Raw genomic sequence first — 24,138 nt, forward strand, 5'->3', positions numbered from 1 at the left:
ATCATATTATTAAATATATGTATTTCCTTAGAGATAATAAATATTTACTTTTTTATTGTTTTAAAACTGCATATTTTTAAAATATTTCGTTGTAAATATGTAAAATAAATAGGTATCTTTTGAACTAATTCTAGATGATCATATACATTTCAAAATCTAGTCTTGTTTTCTCATCTAGATTTTTTGTCTCAAATTTAATGCCTAGCTTGAGCCTATGACTTTATTTCTTTCTTACTTTGCGAGTATATTTTACTTATAATAATAGATGGTTTTCGAATGGGGGGGGGGCGCTAAAAAGGTATTGTGCCCCGGGCGCGAGTTAAGCTCTCTACAGCACTGCAGGGGTGGCGAACCTTTATACACCAACGTGCCATTTTCTCTAAAAAATTGCTTAATGAGATCATAGACGTGCCGTCAAATAATTTGACTTCGTGATTATTGAGAAAATAATAATACTAAATACTATCAACTCAAAACTCTTTAATTACAGTGAGAAAAAATACATTTTGCAATATCTCAGTTATACGCGTAATTCAACTTTCAAGGTACATTAGTGTGACTTCTGTAGTTGCAGATTAGATGACAAATAACTTATATTAGGTTGTAAGATGTTAGTTAAAGCAGGACTGTTAATTTTTTTTTTGCTAGTTATTTATTGTTAGCTTGTTTTTTATGGTTATTGTTTTTTTAGCATTAATTTTTAATTTTTTTATTAATATTGTTTATTATTTCGTTTTTTTTTGGTGAATTTTAATTTAATTGTTACATATGCTTCATAGTGTAACAACAATTATGATTGCTTGAGTGCCTAAAATATTGTGTTTTAATATAAATAATGTGGGAAGAGGTGTGTTACAGGCCTGGAAAAGGGCTAAGTACCAGGAAAAATTTATTGCGCAATAACATAATTTCAAAGATACTGATTACAATTACTCGTTATTTTGATGGGAGTAACTATTAAAAACGTGTTTTGCTTAATCTGATAAAGCCAAAAATATTAAATAACAAAATTGGAATTATTTTAGCTGTATTAATTCTGTTGATATATATATGTTTTTTAATTTTGTGCATGATTGCATAGTATTGTTCAGCCCTGATTTATTGATAGTTGAATTTTTTTTCCACCTTGTCCAGAGAATAGGTTTTCAGCTAGTTATAAATAAAAAGTAGGGCTCTACTTTATTAGCCCTAATTCATGTCGCTAAAATGCTGATGAAATAATTCAAGTTATTTTGGATAAAATAAAATATGCTTCTATTGTAAGCTTCACATTTTCGGCTTAATTTAATTTTCTTTTGCAAATCTTGATGTTATTTAATTTTCTTAAGACTTTTAGATGATAAAATGAAAAATGGCCAATTATATCTTGCTATTTCTGTTCATTTCAACAGGAGACATGGAGTTTAAAAAAAATATTTTAAATTAAAGATGCAATATTTTTATTTCTTTTATTAAAGCTAACATTTTTGCAGTTAGTAAATTTTTCCTATAAAGAACCTGTAAGCAAAACTCGACAAAGTTGAGAAACGTTTTTCTCACAGCTTGCACACTTTAATCAATTCAGATACCTTTTTAATACTGAAATTTTTAGATTCTCTCTATAAAGTTTAAAAATGCATACCTTGGATGTAGATTTTTTTACACTTGTTTAAAATGGATAATCTACATTATTTTATATAAAAAAAACTGACTTTTTTAGCTGGAAGATGTCAAGTCACAGCCATGGCCAGTGTGGGAAGTGATCTCTACATCGGGACCACGTGGGGCTGTATTGTGGTTGCTGAAGGAACGACTATGAGACCAATCACGGTGTTTCGTCCTTTTGAAGAGGAGGTTAAAGCAATCTTACCACTTCTGGGCAGAAAAACAGAAAATAAGGATTCTTCTTCTCCAAATAATAACTACATACCATACATTGCAACAGTTGGTAAAGGCTATCGAAACCTAATTGGGCGCTATACACCCATTAATGCTCCTTTACCATACCAAGACAATATGTATTTATTATTATGGCGAGCTGATAACTGGGCTGCAACATAAATTTATTTCACGTATTCACATGTAAATTTGAATAGGCAATTGAATTGCTTTTTTGTGATATGTAAATTTTCTTGTACCATATAAAAATCTCTATCAATCTTCTTCTAAGAAGGATTTATCATATTTTTAGTGCTCTAGCTGTTGTACAGTTTGCATATCTGTATATATGAACATCTAAATACATAAAACATTTTCCTCCAATGAAATTTTCTGGTTAATTCAAACTATTTTACACACTATTGTTTTAAAGTACAGTAAAACCTTTCGGAGCAACTACTCTCTGTTCCACAGTAAAATGGTCGTTCTTTGCCGTTACTTCAAAATGTTATCAAAAGCACATAATTTTTCACAAACGATTTTAATTTTATTCAGTGTCATTTGTTTGGTGCGGAAATGCCACTTGTGGTGGCGTCGTGACAACCGTATTGATGAATAAAATTTAGCGTCAATAAAAATTACCCCTACTTCATTATGTGTAAAAACAAATTTACCTATTATGAGTGTACTATTTTAAATAAATAAGCAATTAAGTTTTTTTGTTTAAGTTTGCATTAAGTTTGAGAACGTTTTGGGCAAATTGTAAAACTCTTGCTCATAATTACAAAATTCATTCAACCAAAGACCATTCAATACAATAAATTTTTAATAATTATTCATTCTCTATTTAAAAATAGAAAAAAAAATTGAATTGTAAGGTGTAAAAATTTTTACATTCTTTTAAAGAATGTAATATTATAAAGTAAAATTGGAACAAATTCAGTTTAATAGTTCTTGAGTGATTGAATTTTATAGAAGTTGGTATATTTAAAATCAGATTTTTTACAAACTAATTGACAAAGTTAGGTATTTTGCCAGATAATATTACATTCTTTAAAATGTAAAAATTTGTCTATTTTATAATTAAATATTTTTTGATTATTTATTAAGTAAAGTAAATGATAATTGTCGTCTGCACAAATTAATTAGAAAATGAGGTCACCCCTCGAACCGTTAAGAATAAGTCTTGGAACGTTAAGATGATTGCAATGAATCTACTGTTATGTGCAAATTTTTGTGATTCGATGTGTGTCTAGACAAATGAAAAATAACAAACAGAATAGGTTTTCAATGAAAGACTTTTCCTTTAATTATCCATACATTCATGTCTAATGAACTCCACTGCACAGTGGTACATCAACTGAAAAAGCTCACTTCATCTCGCTGCATTACATTTTCACAGTTAATCACTGCAAAAATTAAAAACAAATGACAAATACAGATGGCAAATGACATGTAAAAAAAAATGTTTTAAAGGGGCTACATTATTTAGCAAAATTATGAGCAAATAAAGAGAAGCCAGGACCACCCAGGTGTCCAAAATAAAAATAAAAAGGAAAGATACTTTTCATAATTCATTTTTTTTTGTATCCTCATCTGCTAATAATATTAAAAAATAATAATAAAATCTTTCAGAATGTTCCACTGAGCAATCACACAAAAATGTGCTACTAGCATATACAAACAGTTACAAGACACCCAGTGAAATAATTAGTGGAAAAATCAATTTGTTTCATTGATTTGCCTTTTTAATTAAAAAAAAAAATAAAACAAGAACATAATAGAATATTGTGCAATCTTGCAAGACATAATTAAAATAAAAAGTTCCAAATAAAGACTAGGTTGCTGTGCTGTCACTCGGTAACTCTCTCTCTCTCTACAGGTGATTAAAAAATAAATAACAAATTCCAAATCTCAATTGGAAAAATAAAACACAGGCTTAAGAAGGGGAAAAAAATTATTATTTCACTGGGTTTGATTATAAGTTTTGACAGATCTATAAAGAGTGATAAAAATCAGTTTAATGTCTTTATCCAGTTTTGAAAAGAAAAGCTACTTCATAACTGCTAACTTGGGAAGAATCAATCAAATCTAAATTGTAATTTTTACAAAACATTTGATTAAACAATATAAATTGACAAGGATTTTTACACAAAACTAAATCACAGTTTAACATCGATTTATTACTCAGTTTGTTAAATTCAGTTTCCCAGTGACAAAATGTTTACTGGTAAAAAATATAAAGAATATGTTACTGTCGGTGTATGAAATCCAACATTATATAGAATGCCTGATATCGACAGGCCAAGTATGAAATTATTAATATTTCACACTACACCTAAGCATTTTACAGAAGGACCAATGAATAGTTTACAGGCCTTCCATACAATGTTTAGGGAAAGTGTAAAATAATTCAATTTCAGATTTGACCGAAATATGCATACACGGACAAATATAAAACATTTAAACTGTTTTTAATACATTTTTAGATTTACTTCAAACATTGCAATGTTATTTTATAAAAGCTAGAATTTAAATTTACAAATAGTTAGAATAAAACAAATTTAAAAGCCTTTTTAAAAATATTTCAGATTTTTAAAATTTTTACATTTAACAATAAAAAAAAATTAACATTAAGGGCATAATTTCCAAAATATTGATGTAGACAGCAATTTAAGACTGAAATTTTTATATATCGTAATAAATTTTTTTTAGTATGAAGTTTACATATGATAGTTCTTATACTAAAATCTTAACAGCATTTTAAACAAAAATGACATTTCAGCACGGAATTTACACCGATTCCTTTATTAACATTTTTAATTAAAAATTCTTTTTAATTTGGAACTTATTTATTGCAACTTCTTTACTAAAATCTCAAAAGAATTTTTAGTTAAAATTTCTTTTTAGTATGGCACTTACCCCAAATAATTATTTACCAAAAGAGTTTTTAATTACAAATTCTTCTCAGGAGGAAATTATCTTATAATTCCACGACTAATATCTCAAGTATTTTTAACACAAAATTTTTCCAGTAAAAGATTTCACTTAAGATAAACTAAAATTTGAGAAAATTTCAATTGATAATTTCAACTCAAGATTTTAAATTCAAAATCATTGCCTTAAAAGCATTTAATTCAAGAAAGTTACTCTGCTAATTGCAGATTATTGCAATAAAAATAAACAGTTTACGAAAACATTCTAACATGAATATCAATAGTATCCAAAGTTGGCAGCTATGCTACTAGCATATAAAGGATAAAAGGGTAGGGAGATTGATAAAATTTGAGCATATGTGCAAAGGGGAACAGAAAATTGGCATTGCAGATTTACACCACACAAAAACATAGCTTATGTGGGTGGTCTTTTTATTAAAAAAAATCATTTATTCAATTTTTATCTATTGAGTAGATTTTAAGGAAAATGGGTGAAAATCACAGCGATTTAAATTTATCATAAATTTCAAGTGGGAAAAAAATATAAAATTGCATAAGCTACACACAGTCGTTCAAGCTCAAACATAGACACAAAAAAAAAAAATTTTTTTTTTCTTTGTTTAAAACGTCAGTAAAACAGTTGAAGAGATTTTCAAATTTTTTTTTGAAATTTTTAAACAAAGTTCGTTTGAAATTTTCATCAAAAATGAAGTACAACAGCCATTGGAGGAGGAAAAAAAAGTCCTTTTCTTTATTAATTAATTAATTTTAATTTTCATAGAATGAGTTCTTCCAAACCAGTTTGTCTTGGTGGTCGTTTTAGATTTCCGATTCAGAGGTGAGGCGTGAGACTTTCGGTGTATACACGGAAGCGTTAGGATCCAGATTAGATTTGGCGACTTTTTCCTCACCCATGTACTTGGGAGAGTACAGGAGAGAGGAAACTATTCCAGAGGCGAGACTGATGGCTGGTTGATTAGGGGAATAACAGTTAGGACTGGATGTAACAGGCATTACAGCCATTACTTCGGCAATCTTGGATTTTAGTTCGTCAATTTCTTTGTCCTTCTGTGCCAGCAGAGCTGTGAAAAAGTTAAATAATACATTTTTATTCTTTAAGAAAACTTGAAGTAGTGAACAACTACAAAAACAAAAGATAACTTCAGCAATGAAACAATATTTCAAACACAAAAATTTGAGGGAGAGATTACATATGAGCTCAAGCCAAGACTTCAGTTGACAACACTCCAAGACAAGATTAATAAAACAGGGAACAACTCCATTTCAAGTCTCATTGGAGAGACAAAGAAAAACTATTATATAAAAAAGGTTATAGAGCGTGTTTTTTAGATTTAAATAAGCATTATCTATAAAAGATGTTAACGTTATTTATAAAATATAATAAACACTAACATTAATAAACATTATTTATAAAATATAATAAACGTTAATAAACATTATTTATAAAATATTATTAATCATACAGAATTTATAAAGATATGTAAAGAATTAAGCAAAATAGGTATAAACTAATAAATTCACATTACCTAAGTATATTAATAAATGGCCCCTAATAGATTTTTATTACAACTTGTTACTTGGTTTAGAATTTCTTTATTGAAATGATTAAAAATATTTAAATAATTTTCAAATGTAAATTAAATTAGTATTGAAGCCAAACATTTTTGTCAGAAGTACATGGTCCCTACACTTATAATATTTAACAAATCTGAGTTAATTGAATTTTTTATTTCAATTGTTTTAAAATCAAATCATTAACATATGAATTAAATTTTTTTGGAATGACAAATCTGAAAAATAGATGATTTTTTGCTGCATTTAATACAATGAAAGCCCCTTCACTTGTCTCTAAATATTATTGAGTTTTTTTCATATAACAATTGAAGAATACTGAAAAATTTAAAAATATAATAAAACGTAATAAAATACATTAAAAAGATTAAATTTTTAATGTATTTTATTAAATTTTTATGCAATTAGTGGATGGTCTCTTAAATAAGTCTTATGATAAATCTCAATTGATTCTTACATTTATTAAATTTCGAGGAGATAAAGCTTTGTGATTCTTTATTGCTCTGGAGACTAACATGAAAATATGTTATTAGTGAATGATCCCCAAGTCAAGCTCAAGAATCATGGAACTGAGGAGGAGGCCCATTAGCTAGCCAGCGACGAAGACCCTTCACCAACTTTGAAATTAACAAGAGAAAAAAATTTCCTTTTATTGTTATAGACAAAAAATTGACAATGTTTAGTTGGTCCCCATGAGAGTGCAGGAATTCTTACCACCCAGCCCAGCTCAGTTTATGTACATGCAGATCTGCAAGTAACATGTAAAAAGATTGCTCCTTTCATTCGTTAGGAACCTACAGTATGCGGAAATAGATTGCGGTTGAATGAATTGTGAAAACGTTGAACAGAACAATGTGAAAACGATGCTTTTAATTTGTTGCAAAAATCGACATGATAAAGAAAAAATCTCATTTTAGAAAACAGAAAATTAAGAACTTTTTAAAAACACCCAATGAAAAACGCACCTTTAAGGACTTTTAAAAAACGAAAATCAAAAACACAGAGAAACGTCCATACTCTGAGCAGATTCGTACCCACCCATTAACTTCACAGTCAAGCTCGCAAACCGCAACTGGACAGCTAATAGTGCCTTATACTTCAGAACAGGGTTGGCAAGGTTTAGGACAGAATGGATTAATCCACGGTTTAAACCCTGGTTTAAACCGTCCTGTTCAAAACTGTCCAAAACCCTTTTAATCAAATTATGTCACAATTTTATATGAACAATATTTAAGAGGTAAAATAAACATAGAACTAATAACATGTTGATAATTAAATATACTAGAAAATATTTGTTTTTAAAAGTATAATGTTTTATTAATACTGTTTGACTCTTCAATTTAAACAAAGGAAGATTAATTAGTAATCAAGTTCAATTGTTCCTCTCATTCAATAGTACATAACTGAAGTTTGGCCTTGCCATACAGGTTAAAATATTAGGGACTAAGTGGTTCGTCATAAACAGGTTTATTTATCTATAGTCTACTATTCAAGAATACTTTTATTTCATTCATGTTCAATTCTTTTAGCATAGTGGTGATACATCACCAGTGTCAGTAACTGAAACTGATGTTATGCCCTTCAAAACTGTTAAATACATTTTTCAGTTATTTTGTATTTTCAATTTAAACTAATATATTTATATTTAAAAACAATTTTTTATAAAATAGATCTCTTTTTTTATCATCCTGTAATGCATAAATTATAAAATTTTTTAAAGAAAATATTGCGAAAAATAAAAGGTTAATTTTTGAACAAATTTAGTATTTTTTTTTAAGAAAAATTATTAATTCTTAATATTGCCATATTTATCCTTATGCAAAAATATTATTTATCAGTATTAAAAGCATATTTATATTTAAAGGATTAGATATTCACTTTTGTTGTTCAATGAATTGTGGAGCTTCAAAAATTATAAACCTTTTCCTATTATATTATATTATTTTCTTTTAATAAGTTATAGTAAATTGTATAAAAAATATCAAATATTTATTGATACATGTAATTATTATGTGTACAATGGTTACACCTATAGAATTTTTACCTTTTACCAAAGTTCAAGGTTTTGGACACTTTAAGACAGTTTTACCCAATTTAGGACAGTTTTACCCAGTTTAAGACAGTAAAACCCACGTGTCCTGTCCAAAACCAGTTTATTACGTCCTAAACCCCAACCCTGCTTCAGGATATATCAAAATAGAGTTCAAAGACAGTTTTTAACATCTGTACAACCATTGAAAATGCTTTGCAGCTAATGGCAGTTAAATTATTTTGTATTTGTTTACATCTGGTTTTCTTTATTTGACAAGATCATTCACAAAATTTCTCAAAGAGTTTTTATATTTTAGCTACACTTTAAGATCAGAGAACAGTTAATCGTACACCTTAAGATTTGAATAGCCTTAAATCCATTTGCGTTTAGTATTCTTGTAAAAGTACAGTTCCTTTTTTCAAAAATAAATAAATAAATAAATAAAAAAAATAATGGCTTATTTCATAATTAGGTATTATTTCACAGAAACAATTTAATTCTGTCTATCATAATATATTAATATAGAAGTCCTAGCACAGTGCATTTTTAAAGGGGTTACATAATTGTAAGAAATATCGATTTCGTGTAAACAAATTACTACTAGTTCTTTTTTTACATAACTGTTTTTCATATATAGACCACTTTTTATGAAGTAATATACAAAAGATACTGTGTATTATGTGTATTTTAAGTGTTAACATTAATAGGAGATCCTGCACAGCTTTGTTACAAGAATAAAAAGGACACTGCGAAATAACTTACCTTGTGCGATTTCCAGCTGACGCTTAGCTTCTCCTAATGCTGAGAAGAGATCTAATTTCAGTCTTGTCTCTGCACTAAGACTAGTTTCAAGACGAGCATTTTTCTCTTCCATAGCATTCAGAGCAGAAACCAAAGCTTGCGTACTTCCGATGTTTTCCTGGTATGAGGACAAAGACTGAAAATAAATACTCGCATATCACAGCTGATGTCAGTATACAAGTTATAAAACTTTAAACACAAATAATTCACTATAATGGTTTTGTAAAGTGTGCAATATATATATATATATATATAGAAATGCACAATTTCAAATTTCAATGTCATAATATAATAAAAATTAATTCGATCTAATTGTAGCCAAGCAAACAATCAAAAAAGTGGCAAATTTATCAGATTAATTAAATAATTCTTGTCCCAAATCAGAATTTGCAACAAAATTGCTACTCATTAAAATTTAAGTTTAAATTAAGGCCATTTTTCTAGCGAACAATCTTTTCAATGCTTACCATTTCTGAATTAGTTCTTTAGATTATCAATTTTATAATTTTGAATGTGCCTTCCTTAAATTTAGAGTATTATGGAATTTCGAAGTTTATCTAAAGTTGTGTTATTCTCTAATAAATCTGCGTAAAAAAAGTTGTTATTGCTTGTGAATAAGAACTTAGGAAGAAAATAAGGAGGATGTTTGTAAGGCTGGATTTAATGTCTCATCAACAAGATTGAAATTTAAATTTTAGTTTAGTGAAATTCCAATTAAATTTTGTCGTAATATAAATCCCCCAAATTATCGGAATAATGACATGCCTGAAATTTTACACCTTGCAATTAAAAAAAATTTTTTTTTACTATTAAATAAAAAACAATACTAAATAATAAATGATTTTTTTTTACATGGACACATTACATTTTATGAATGCATGCAAAATGTTTTTATTTTTCCTAAAAAGTTTACAAGATGTGGCGAAATTTGCGAAAAGTAAAATTATTATTAAGGGGTCCAAATTTTCAACTACTCTCTAGGCCAAATTATTAGGACCTCATGTCCCAGACTGTAGCTACCCCCTATATTTTGGGGTCAGAAATCAATCCATCAAGAAAAAGCTTTGTTTATTTAGAGAAAATGGTATTAGTGTCTGATTTTGTAACTTAAATATCTTAAAATATCATCTGTTCTAACTAATTAACATATTTGAGGACACTTCCCCAAGCAATTAAGATGGAGTCCTAAAAAATCTGATCATAAGCAGGGGTCTGTCCAGCCCGAATTTACTACCGTTTAGCGGTACCTTCACAAATTCAACTTAAGGAAAAACGGTAGTTTCACAAAATACTTTTTCTTAAAATTTTGTTTTTGTATCCCTTAAGAAACGATAAATCCATATTTTTGTGTTGATTTTTTAATATAATTTTAAATTTTTCACAAATTATGTCTAAATTTTCACAAAATAGGTACCTCTCAGAAAAACCTAGACAGACCCCTGATAAGTTATTCAGGATGTTTAATTTATTTTTAGAGGCACAGTAAAATACACTTGATATAAGAACCTTCCTGCAGTTTTCTCAATAATTAGATCAGCTTTAAGTTAAGCTAAAATTATATAACATATATTTAAAATATAAAATTAAAATTATCTTCCTAATGATAATTAAAAGAAAATAGCTCTGAATATGCAACTAAAACATTTCTCACCTGTGCTTGTCTTTCCAACTGCTGGAGTTTTTCCTCCCGAAGCTTTAAATCTCGCCGTAGCTGTTTTGTTTCATTTTCTAGTTCCCTTCGTCGAGATTTACAATTTTCTGTGCATTCCGTTCTAAATTAAGAAAAAATTGGATCATACATACATTTAAAAAGACACAAGCTAAAGTATACATTTTAGCTATCAGAAAGAAAGTTTTATCGATTTAATTATATATGAATAATCCAAATAATGATAAATTTATTAGGTAATAAGCGTATGTATTTAAAATTGAATTTTCGCATATTTTTGTTTAATTTAGTATGTATGCAGAAAAATTATGTGTTTTTGTTGACTTTTCCGTGTGACTCTTCAATCAAGAATAAACTCCACAAAATTTAACATTTGATATAATGATAACAGTAGATAAAGAAGGGCAACAATCACTTTATAAAAGGTTAAATCTGAGAAATTTGTTTATTCCCAATCGCCATGCCCTCCAATTTCCTGAATAATTGAAAATTCATTGCATTAGTACAGTGTCAAGCTGTTTCAGGGAGATGCAAGAAACATACCGAACTATTATTCATGCTTAATTGTGGTAAAATGTACTGTAAGTAATCTTGTAATAGGTACTATACATATATAAGTATTGTGGCAATTAGTTTTAAGACTCCCTGAAAATGATAAGTACCTTTAACACTTATTTCAATAAAAGCACAAGGCTTAAACAAGATGTGACATGCATATATTTACTTTCTGCATCAATTCAGAATTCAAGATTAGTCAGTTTTGTTAAGTCAGCAAGCTTTTGGCTTGCCTGACTTAAAAGTGTTGATGTGTATGGCTCACAAGTGTTTGAAGAAAAGAACCCAAGGAAACTTGGAAAGAAAAAAAGCCACCAGCAAGTGGAGCGAACAGATGACATGCAAATACATTCTTAGTCATCTTCTTTCCCAGCAGGTATTCTTTCTTAAAAGGATCAAATTGCAAAAGTTGATATTTTGTAATCATTTAAGAGGAATATTAATTATAGTTAATTTTACATATAAGATAGCTTTAATCAGGTTGAGTAGCCAAATTTTTTCAACAAAAAAATAAGCGCTTTTCAAGCACTTAAAAATATTTTCAAGCACCTAAAAAAAAATTTTGGCATAGTTTTTGACAATTGTCAAAAATCACGAAATTTTGAATCATGTAAAACGAACAGCGTTTTCATACGCTACAGACTGATGGTATGCAGATATAGATTGGGGTTGAATTAATTGTGAAAACGTTGAATAGAACAATGTGAACAGTGTCTTTTTGCATAACTCGTGGCAAAAATAAACATGGCAAAGGAAAAATCTCATTTTGGAAAAGGGAAAATTAAGTACATTTAAAAAACACCTAATGAAAAAAGCACCTTTAAGGGCTTTTAAAAACAAAAATAAGCACCTTTAAGCACTTTTTAAAAACACTATGCACCCTGTTAATTCGTATTTAAAATTTTGTGACTAATTCATTGAATTATAAATTTACTGAATTATAACCTAAAGAGTTTAGTTAATGAATAACATTTCAGTAATGGATAACTAAATACCACACAATCCAAGCACTATACATGGATACAGTGAAAATAACTTATTTGCATGACATGAGAGTTCATTAGCTCTATATAGTTTTTTTTAGCTACTAAATATAATGTTTATTCATTTCTCAACGATATAACATATTAGTTTCTAAACTAATGTACCTTGCAGATGCCATTGCAACCGCACGGGCTGCCGCAGCTTCTTCAGCTTTCTTTGCTTTTCTTTCAGCTGCAAGTTGGCTTTCACATAGTGTTCTCATCTTTCTTTCCTCTTGCAGTCGTTTTTCAAGCGAAGAAATTGTCTGCTTGTCTTGTTGTCGAGCTGCAGCAAGACTATGCAATCTACAATTGAAAGCATTAATAAAAAGAAATCAAATATTTAATTTAAAGAAACCTAATAATGCTTTTAAAATAAAAACGATACTTACTTATGATTAAGAGTTTCATTATCTTGCTGCAACTGCAAAAGTTCAGTTTTTACAGAACGTTCACCAACAGAAATGCTATGAATCTGACTTCTGAGGTCTTGTTCCGACTGCCTACTCGTTTGCAGATCAGATTTCAGCCTCTTTATATCAGCTTCAAGTCTATCAACAGAATAAAAGAATAAATACTTTTTAAATTTTAATATCGAGCTTGAATGGCAAAAATTAATGTATATAAAAAAAATAACTCATTTGTCCCAACGATGTAATTTTGTAACATGTTCTGCATCAGAAAAAAACATTAAGCTGTAAAATCAAAATCAGTAGAATTCATTTTTGATTATTCCATTTCGTACATTCTATCAATATATGCTGACAAACATGAATTACCATTGATCGGCAAATGGAGATACGGCAATTGTCATGAAGAAAAAAAAGACATCACAAAAACAAAGTAAAAGACATTTATGTTTTAAAAAAGAGATATTGCCTAGTGAAATTTAGAAAAGAAAGAAAAAATTTGCAATATATTTCTTTATTTGTAAAGGACTTGGAAAACAATTGAGAAGATTTTGCGCCCAACATATTAACTTCGAATATATTTGATTAACAGAGTTTAAATAACAAATTCAATACTATATAATGCTTATTATATTATAGTGTTTTTTTAAACTTTTAACTAGATAAATTGATATATGAATGAAGATCAATAAGTCAACAAATATAGCACATGAAAAATATTCAATATATCAAAGAATAATGAAACTTTAGTTTTACAAATAAAACTAAGAATTAAAATATTAAAAACTCGGGACAATATCAGTTTAATTACTAACTTTATAACTTATAGACTACTTTAAAAAATATAGTTTGCCAACACCTGTTTTTTAGTCAATGGATTAAAGTTTTGATAGGTTTGTAAAAATTTTGCTAAGTGCAAGTTGGAATGTTTAATTTCAGCCAAATTCCAAAAACATAAAACTTAATTAAGGAATCTAGTTAATGATATTAGTGAATACAGGGTTCATGCTCTACTTTAAAAATAAAATTCAAGTGCTTTTCAAGGACTTTTTAAGACTTATTATAAAATTCTCAAGGACTTAAATTTTAGTAAAAGATAGACTAAAATTTAACATTTTAAACTAAAATGTTTTGACGATAATAGTTAGTTGACGATAAATGTTAGACGATAATAGCAGTACTGAAAATTAAGACTTCCATTGCTCTCTCTTGATTTCGGAAAGTGATCCAAGTATAAAAAAAGCAAGGGTGATTAGAATAAAATTCATGATGCATAAAAACGTCAGATTTGAATTTTGCATAAGGCCCATTTTAAGCTAGGTATACAACCTCTGAATAAGCAAAGATTCGGGCAGAGGAGGGGGTGGGGTTTACATGAGGCTGGGGGCCACAATTAAAAACAAAAATTGAATGGCGGGCCGCAACTTTATTAAAATTTCATGTAGGACTCTTTTTTTTTTTGTTTGAGGGAACATTAAATATTACTGTCAGATTTTTACCAAGTTGTACAAAATAAAAGTATTGAATTACAAATTAAAATAAGAAGTAGATTTGTAAAAATATTTAATTGCATATTAAAAAATTCGGGCTACAATAACTTTAATGTTCACCTATATATTAAACAATTAATGTGCAACAGATATCTAATTGTTAAGATATAAAACTTTAAAAAGGTTGGTATTAAAACTGACATAGTAGCACACAAAATGTTCAATGAGAAAATTGAGGTTTGTCTGCTGCAACCACCAGATATTAGATATTTACATTTTAAATTTACAAATGTGTGTGTAAATATTTTCCTCCAAAATGAGTGGTTCCAAAAAGTTAAACCGCAGAATTTCTTCGAGAAAATTTCTGATACACACATGCTAAATTATATTCACAAAATACAAAAAAAAAAAAAAAAATTAATAAAAAAGAGCAGCATACACGATCATTTTTGTATTTGAATAAATATTTTCTTGGATGCAAAACCTGAGAAATAAATTTCTTTGCACCGTTGGTATGTTAAATTTCACAGAAACGAAGAAATGAGGTTTTTATTAACAACAAAAGTATTTTAAACCCATACAGATTTTTTACTAAAATTTTCTGCAAAAAATGACAATTAATATATTTTAGTCCGCGGGTCACAAAAAAAAGCACCGTGGGCCACAAAAAAAAGCTCCGCGGGCCGCCAGTTGGAAACTACTGTTCTATATAATACTGTGACATCAATTGGATATTTAAAAACAACTCTGCCGGGAGATTTTTATTTAATATTGAAAGAGGCAGAAGCATTTAGACAGTGAAATTTAAATTGTTCCTAAATATAATTTTGAAATTTTGACCACTTTTCTATTTAAGAAAATTAATCAATTATTGGATGTTGCGGTTTAATTATCATTTTAAATTTATTACCGGTCAACCATTTTAGATTGAAACAGTTGCCAACTTTCACCTCAATACCTTCTGATAGATTCTTACTAACAATTTTGGTCATGTTGACTGTTTTAATTAACCACTCATACTTGAATTAACTTTTTTTCAGTAGCATCGATCATATGCACTTGACATGGTCTTGTGAATACGAATTGCAACGAGTAGTTTTCAAATCGCGTATAAATACGAAAATCAATGTTTGATATTACAACATCGATGTTTGATATTGCAAAATGTGTGAATACGAATAGCGACATTGGATTTTAAACTCGCGGAAAAACTAATTGCGATATTGGGGTTAAAAACACTTAAGTACAAATCGCAATATTATATTTTTAAATTGCTTTAATGGGAATTACGAGTAGGGTCGTTGAATCACGCGAAAACGAATTGCAACACATAACTTTTAAATCAGTCTAATACGAAGATCGATATTAAAATCGCCTGAATAAGAATAGAGATTTTGTCAGAATCTGGCGCACTTCCCAATATTTAAAATTCCTAAAATCAGCCAAACATACATAAAATCCTAAAATCAAACAGTACGTGTCATCATCTGAAAGACGGGAAAGTCATTCTCTCACACTTATGTGCGTCAAAAATTTAAGCACAGAAATGCCGGAAATAGGGTTGTTTTCGATACTTTTCAAGGTAATTTCAAATTTTTCAAGGATTTAATATAATTTTCAAGTACTTCTAGGGGCCCTTGAAAATCAAAATGAAATTCAAGTACTTTTCAAGGTTTTTTCAAGGCCGCGGGAACCCTGGAATATTAGTACATACAGGGGTGATTGTGAGCCCAAGTCAAAATTCTGAAAAATTTCTTTTCAAAATATTTTTTAAAAAAATCGGGACATTTTTATGGCACAATACTACATTTAAAAAAGCAAATTACATACTATTAAAAGTATAAATGTATAGCAATGCATATATAAGTATAACAAAGGCAAATTTTCTTCCAAAAGAATCAAATACTACTTTTAATTTCAGAATTACTAAATTCAGAACAGAGTAACTGTTGTTTTATAAGCACTTCAAATAAATCAGTTAATATTCCCGCTTATTAGTAATTAACTAAAATTTGTTAAAGTAGATTTTTTTTAATAAAATAACTTTATAAGGTCTGAATAATTCTCAAATTTTAAGACCTTATAAAGTTATCTCGAATATTAAGACCTTATAAAAAGTATCGTAATAATTCTCGTACACAAATTTTAGTTCCATTTTAAACTATGACATTTTAATTAACAAAATGATTGAATAGTTTTTGAGAAATGAAAATTTGAAATATTTTTAAAGTAAGTAAAATTTTACTTAATGCAGTTTACAGTTAAAAAGAATATTCTTTTACTTCCATCATATTCTTACGAAGTATTTTATTCCGTATTTTATAATCATTGGTTTTAAAAGATGCTTTCATTTCTCTGTGTGTATATATTTTGTTTCATTTTCATGTTTTATTTTTTAATTGAAAAAAGTATTTAACCTTAAATATAAAATGTATACATCATTCTCATTTCATATTAAAATTTATATTGATTTAATAAATAAAAAAAAGATATATTTATTTTTTAAAATGATACTAATGCCATAATTGTATAATGAATGCTTAAGTATAACATTTTCACATTAATTGACAAACAAGAGGGATAAATCACTCTTAGTTTAATTATACAACATTTAGACAATAAGTTTTCAACATTTTTTGACTTGCCGCTCATTTTGAAAGACTAGCCTTTTTTTGTTAATGTCCTCCTTAAAAAGTTTTTTTACCTTTCTAATTTCTTGATATAGTACACTTTCAATCACACTGTTTATTAATTGAAAATTTTTGTTTCGATAGTAGCCATTACTTAAAAAAACCATTTCTGTTGCAAACTTCTCTGTTGAACATATAACTTTTAAACAAATTATTTCAAAAATCTCTAACTACTACAACATTATGTTCATGATGAATAAATAAAATATCAAATCAATTTTCTAAGACTTTTAAAAAAATAGTTAGAATTTTCAAAATAGAAAAAGTCATCTAAACTTCCATGAATAATTTTTTTAATTTTTTATGTAGAACCTAAACAAACTGTTAATAAAGGTAGATTAAAAAATAAACCAATTTCATTTACATTAAAAACATCTCTTGCAGAATAATTTTCAATAAAGATGGTTTTGCTGACATTTCAAGATTTACCAAATATTCCAAATTATGCCAAATTATTCAGATGTTTAAACCGGTCAAGTGAGCCATTTGATCCAGTGAATCCATTGACCACTGGATCAGCCACTGATCCAGTATCTTGGGTCTTTTTTGTAAAAATAAGCCTTAAAACACCACCTTTTTATTCATATTACATTTTAAAAATATTAATTCACCATTAAAACAATAATTACACACTGGTAAAATTATCTGTATTTATAGGTTTAAATCTGATTATTATTACAAACATTTACTTGGTTAGGATTATTTTTAACAAGTTAAATTTCATAAGTATATATTTGGGAGGGGGGGGGGGGGTAAATTAATAAACTTTTTTATTTATTTTAAATTTTAAAAAACTATTTTGAAATAAAAAGGTTTTTTTAAATCGAAAAAAAAATCTCATGTTCATTTTCTCACAATTTTCAGTTTGAATTATAGAAAGCTTTCAAGTTGCTTAACAATTAATCATTTCTTTTAGTTTATTTATTTATTCATTTTTTTGAGAAAAAAATTTATGCACAGAGATTGTCCTTTAACACGCCTTTAGTAATTTAAAAATTGTTGAGGATCAAATTCAGTTAATCACACATGTTGATAAATTTTTACGGCGTTAAGTGAGTGCCCTTTCAAAACTCAAAGCGTCCTTTTCTGTGAGGAAGCACCCCGCCTTTGTTTATTCCTAGGAAGAACTCTGGAAACAATTCATGAAAAAAAAAAACTTCACATGTTTTGGTTCATTATGATAGGAGCGGTCATAACAAGCAACTGCATTAATAAAATTTCATTTACCTCAAGCAAATGATTACAAAAATAACTTTTGCTTCTAAATCCGAAATTTTGAAAAATGTCCATTTCAAATATTCTGAAGAATTAATGAATTCCAATACAAATAACACCACTCATTTAGCTTAATATTAATATGCAACCAGCGACCAGAAAGCAACCAGCAGTTTTTAAACTTTGTGTCTTGAAAAAATGTGTTCAGCATAATTTTAAAATGAAGAGTGCACAAACATTCAAGTTATAGACATTTTAAACATTGATTAGACATTAGGTTTAGTCATTGCTTTTTTAATTAATTATATATTTAATTTCTAATTTTTATTGAAATAAATTTGACTTGTGATTTACAAACAAGAATGCGTAATTATGTATTTACAAATAGAACCAAAAAATACTTTTAAAAGTGTTATTAGCCAAGAAACAAAATTGTAGTAGGGGTGCACAACCTGCGAACTGCAGATTGTTGATATACGGCACGCAGGAACCTCTTAACACAATATAAAAAAAATTCTTTTTAAATAAAAAATGTCATCACTTTCGTGAATCATCACTTTTTTACGTGCTCAAACAGCACAGATTGCATTGTAAATTAATGTTGCTTAACGATATTTTTTTTTTGGTGGTAATTGCTTTTGAACTCAGCAGAGTTTTTAAAGAACCTTATATTTTTAATATGATATTACAATATGACAATTTCGAATTTCAGCAATCACTTTTTGACTAGCTTTGTTTTAGCAGATTTCATCAAAAATTCAAAAAATTTTTTTTACAGTTATAACTATTAATTTCCATTTGGCTTTTAAAATCTCAATACATCTAATACGATATTGAAACTAGTGAACTAGTAATAATATAAATTTACTCAAAAATAATTTAAATATAATTTAAATAAAATTTAAATAAAGTTGTGTGTTTACAGAGCAGCACTTCATCAGGGGACACACTGTCTGTAAACACACAGGAGCCTTTCTGTTGTTAGTGGCAAAGCCAAAACTAACAGTGCCCCGAGGCCCCTAATGAAAATACGAGCATAAAGAATAATAATAATTACTATTATTCTTTAAATAATATTATTATTCTTTATGCTTGTATTTTCATTAGGGGCCTCGGGGCACTGTTAGTTTTGGCTTTGCCACTAACAACAGAAAGGCTCCTGTGTGTTTACAGACAGTGTGTCCCCTGATGAAGTGCTCCTCTGTAAACACACAACTTTATTTAAATTATATTTAAATTATTTTTGAGTAAATTTATATTATTACTAGTTTATATGATTTGAATTTGGTTTTAGCTGCCTTGTGCGCTGTTCCAATTTGAATTTGAATTAATGTAGTTATGGTTATTTTTATTTTTCTACCTCCTGTTTAATTAATTTCACTTAAGAATTTGAATTTACGTTTGATTGAAACTAGTGAGTTATAAATCTTGCATTTAATCAATCACTTTTTGATGTACTTTATTTATATTACTCGTTAAAATAAGTATTTATTTTATACTTTCATCCTGTAAACATTAATTTTATTTTGTTAGAAATTATTTTAAAATGAATTTTTCTAATACGTGATTTAAGGGGGGGGGGTAAAACAATATGTTTCCCCAATATTTATATAATTATATTTACTTTTCATATAAATCAATTTTTGATAAAAAGGAGGGGAAAAAATTAAATTTATTTTCTCATTTCGAATAAATTCTACGAATTAAAAGTAATTAATATTATGTAAATCTATTACCAATTTCACTGATAAAACAAGTTATTGCTTAGAACACTATAATGTTTATAGAAAAAATTATTATATTTGCAGTCAACATACATAAATTCATTATTCAACCTGCTGTGCAAGCGGATCTTAACTCAAAGTTCTGAACCCCTATTGTAAGGTATTGTTTTAACATGTTTAGTATATGCACATATATTGTTGTCTTACATTGAACTATGATATTCATGCGATGAAAAAAATAAAGCATTCTTTTTTGTTAAATTACATTTTTTTTTTTTGCTATGAATAATCAATAATCTTGTTGTTGTAGTTAATTTACGTGGCACTAGAGCTGCACACTATTGGCGACGGTCTAGGAAACATCTCTGAGGATGATCTGAAGACAAGCCATCACAATTTTGATCCTCTGCAAAGGGAATAGCACCCCCGCTTCGGTAGCCCAACGACCTGCATGCGAAGTTGAGCACTTTACGGTAGAACAGTTTAACGAGGACCCATACTGCACACCCTCGGTCCCTACGCAGACTGATCCAAGTGGTCTCCCACCCACACACTGACCGCAGCCAGTGATGCTTGACTTCGGTGATCTTCTGTGAACCGTGTCTTAACAAACAATGGGACATCAATAATCTTAATACAATACAAGCCAATATATTAAAAAAAAAATTAACCATTAATAGTCCTGTTTCTAGTTATCATGTGTGAATGAGAAACACTATTTACTTTATTTTTATGATTAAAAAGTTTAAAAAAATTATTATGTTAAATATAATGCATATTATCAACAATTTTCTTAACTAACAATTATGCATATTACTAGCAATAAAATAATACTTAAATGCACTATTATAAATACAAGATGGTATCAAATACTAGATAAATCTATATTTGAAAAAAAAAAAGTATACTAGTGACACACTTGTGACCATGATTGAAACTTAATAACTGAGCATACTAGTAGTGAAATAACTGTATGATAAAAAATAAACACTAAAGAAAGGAAATTGATAACACTATCTTTAATGACTAAATGAAAAAGAAAAAAAAATTACTGTTAACCAATCATGAACAATTTAGAAACCCACAGACAAGACAATAAGCAAAAATATTATGCATGTTATAACAACTTCTCACAATTTATAAGGAAAAAAATATAGTTATTGCCCCAAAAGTGGAAAATTGATTTAGGAGATAGCTAAAATAAAAAATGGAGACAGAAACAAAAATATGTGAAAGAGCAATTGTTTAAGCATCAAAATACAGAGATGCTAAATGCAATAAATGAAAGAAATAGACTTCCAAATTGAATAAAAACTCATATGTACTAGTTGACAGTTAAAAGTTGTTCAAGGTAAAAGCTAACAAATTAATGGTTTTAATAGTTTCACCAAAAAGTCCAATCAACTAGGGAATTTTAAAATTTTCATGTCAATGTGGATTTTCATCATAGACTAATCTAAACGAGCTCTTAAATATCATCCCACAGAACATCAAAAACTCCAACGTTTATTTATTAACACTGATAGACAAGGCCATAGGTTTCATTTTTTTTAAAAACCTCATATCAGCTATTAATGTATTACAAGCAACCTGGATTTCTGAGAGAATTTCTACAACAAAAACAAAACCTGTTTAAGATGTTACTATGAATCCTAATTAAGATTATCTTACCTATATGTATGATCATCTTTAGGAGAACTGCAATTGTTTGCTATAATTTCTTTAGATGAATTACGGCTTTTCTTGGAATTCCCCATATGAAGAGTTGTCGTAGATAGATTGTCTTTAACACTATTATGGTTCAGTTTCCCACGACTTTGGGACGAGCCAGTCGTCACAAAGCAGGCAACACCATTGCTCTTAAGAGTTCCCTTTTCGCGTTCACAGCTCTCATCACTCTCATCAAAGTCATTTACACTAGTTTTTATGAGCTGTGTTTCCATATATTGATAATCGTGCTTGTCTACAGCCGTGGAGTTTGTATTGTGTTTCCGCGATTCACGACAGTCCAGTTCTGTGTATGATGCGATTTTACTATCCACGCTGTTTGTGAGAGATAGTGTTGTTAAACTGTTTTGACTATTTGAACTATTACTGATATTGTTTCCACTACAGATGCTTTTTCTTCCATGGCCATGATTTGCTGTTACACAATGGCCGTTAGAGATTATTTCCTCTGTTGCTTTGGAAGCTGCAAAAAATTAAATAAATAAATATTAATATTTAACTGTATAATTCACAATTGAAAAAAATACATTAGAGTGCCAATTGTAGAAATACATTAGAGAGCCGATTATAAAAATACATTAGAGTGCCGATTATCTGAAAGCCGATTTACTGGGCTTTTCAATTATACGAATGGTTCTCAGACCCTGCATTTTTCCGACCTACATCAAAAAAAAAAATAATGATGATGATAATAATCCTGAAAATGTTCATTTTCAGAATATCGGGGAGGGGTAAAAAAAAATGAAGTTTGTCTCTCAGTGACCTTGAAAATTATCTAACATTATTTCTGCCCAGTTTCAAATGAGTAAGTGGTTGCGAAGAAATTTTAAAAAAGTAAAACCTAAACACACCAGTTGTAATATGGTTTAATTAGGTACTACTACAATTGCAAAATTCTAGGCCTGGTAAAGGTGTGAAGGGAAATTACTTATAGATATTTTTATAGCCATTTTTAAAGTTTTTATTATCCAGATTGGGCATAGTCTTAATTGGTTCGTATAATCGGCACTCTACCGTAATGATAATTTTGCATCTTAGTCTTTTTTTCTTTTTCTCCCCAGAATTATTTTTTTTTTAAAAATGGCATTTTTTTACCTATCACTTTTAAAGCTTTCATACCATTTTTATTTTATAACTTTGGAGTAGAAAAAATACATTTTCGTTTTTTGCAGGTACTCTCCATGCCAATGAAAAAATAATTTCAAAATAGGAAAGAAAAAAAAACAACATAAGTTTGTATTGGGGATTCTTTTTTTCTTTTTAAATTTTATACAGTAAACTATTTTATAATATATTTCAAAGAGCAGTCTATAATTATCGCTAATTCTGAATTTTAAAATATATATTTGAAATTAACAGATTCTGTAAATAAAACATTTTTAGGATAATTTTTAATTTAAAAGTTTGTTTACCAATAAGATAAGGGTAACAATTTACGGTAAAAACAAAAAATTTCCAAAATTCATAACACTTAATGTGATTGCCTTTTTATTTTATTTAAAAACTTAAAAGAATTTTAATATTTACAGATACTAAAATGTGATCGATATTTTGAGCAAAATTTGGAATAACAATTTGTATTAAATTTAAAGTAATCTGCCATAAAATCACAATTAGATGTCAAGTTTATAATACAGTATAAAGATTTCATTAATGATAAAAATTAATAAATTTATCAATTTTCCATTTTTGCAGCAAAAATTTAAATATGATAACAAATTTAAATTTGGAGAAAACTTCCTATTTTACTGCAAACATCACAAAATTTTCTAAATCACAACTTCTAAACTAAGCTCATTAGCACAACAGTTCATAGGGGAGCCCCAAGGCCTACTGAACTCATCACATTTTTCATGACCTAAGGCACTGGGGCGGAAGAGTAGATGTTTCGGCTGAGTGGTCAGCTTAATGCGAAGCCCCAAGTGTTTAGTCACTACGGATGCTTGGTACTCGTTTTATCGAGCCACAGAAAGGTTGAGTCAACTTTGCTCGGTACTAGGATCAAACCCAGATCAATAACACGAGAGCGTAAAGCACTAAGATTCAGTTACTGGGCCTCACTCAGTGAATTCAAATCTATTAAATATTTTAAATCTAACATTTATGAGTACATTCAATATATGTCTGCATTCAATATAAAAGTATTTTGTGACATAAAGTTACATACATAAATAAATGGTAATAAGAACTTAAAAATCTTATTAAATTGGAACATTAATTAAAAAAAAGATTAATTAAAATACCTTTTTCTTTATCTTGCACACACGTGCTTGCTATGCTGGGTGCTTCAGCAGGCAATGCTTGTTGTATTAATTGAAAGTAAAATTCATTTTCTTTGGCAACTTCTTTTTGTTTTCTCTAAATAAAAAAAATCCCAAGACCATGTTTTAGAAAAAGAACCTTAATTATTTAAATA

General features: G+C 28.3%; 2 protein-coding genes across 10 annotated transcripts in view; one reads left to right on the forward strand and one right to left on the reverse strand.

Annotated features, from left to right (window-relative positions):
* Positions 1-2,246, forward strand: part of Lrrk (Leucine-rich repeat kinase) — a 110,397-nt gene extending 108,151 nt beyond the window's left edge. For all 6 annotated transcript variants that reach the window (XM_043049649.3, XM_043049650.3, XM_071185066.2 and 3 more), the window contains one exon: positions 1,700-2,246. In XM_043049649.3, the coding sequence (XP_042905583.2) occupies positions 1,700-2,040 (341 nt within the window). In that variant the 3' untranslated portion in view covers positions 2,041-2,246. The remainder of the gene's footprint in view (positions 1-1,699) is intronic.
* Positions 2,247-3,137: 891 nt separating this feature from the next.
* LOC107452953 (macoilin-1) overlaps positions 3,138-24,138 on the reverse strand; it is a 63,146-nt gene continuing 42,145 nt past the window's right edge. For 2 of the 4 annotated variants that reach the window (XM_043049647.3, XM_043049645.3), the window contains exons 6-12: positions 23,966-24,080; positions 21,666-22,185; positions 12,858-13,016; positions 12,592-12,771; positions 10,871-10,991; positions 9,181-9,355; positions 3,138-5,875 (exon numbers count right to left, since the gene is read on the reverse strand). In XM_043049647.3, the coding sequence (XP_042905581.2) occupies positions 5,613-5,875; positions 9,181-9,355; positions 10,871-10,991; positions 12,592-12,771; positions 12,858-13,016; positions 21,666-22,185; positions 23,966-24,080 (1,533 nt within the window). In that variant the 3' untranslated portion in view covers positions 3,138-5,612. The remainder of the gene's footprint in view (positions 5,876-9,180; positions 9,356-10,870; positions 10,992-12,591; positions 12,772-12,857; positions 13,017-21,665; positions 22,186-23,965; positions 24,081-24,138) is intronic. The other 2 variants (XM_071185300.2, XM_043049646.3) reach the window with 1 other exon arrangement.

The sequence above is a fragment of the Parasteatoda tepidariorum genome, chromosome 5 (genome assembly GCF_982258835.1).
Source record: "Parasteatoda tepidariorum strain Cologne lab strain chromosome 5, Ptep-v5.0, whole genome shotgun sequence".
NCBI classification, from domain to species: Eukaryota; Metazoa; Arthropoda; class Arachnida; order Araneae; family Theridiidae; genus Parasteatoda; species Parasteatoda tepidariorum.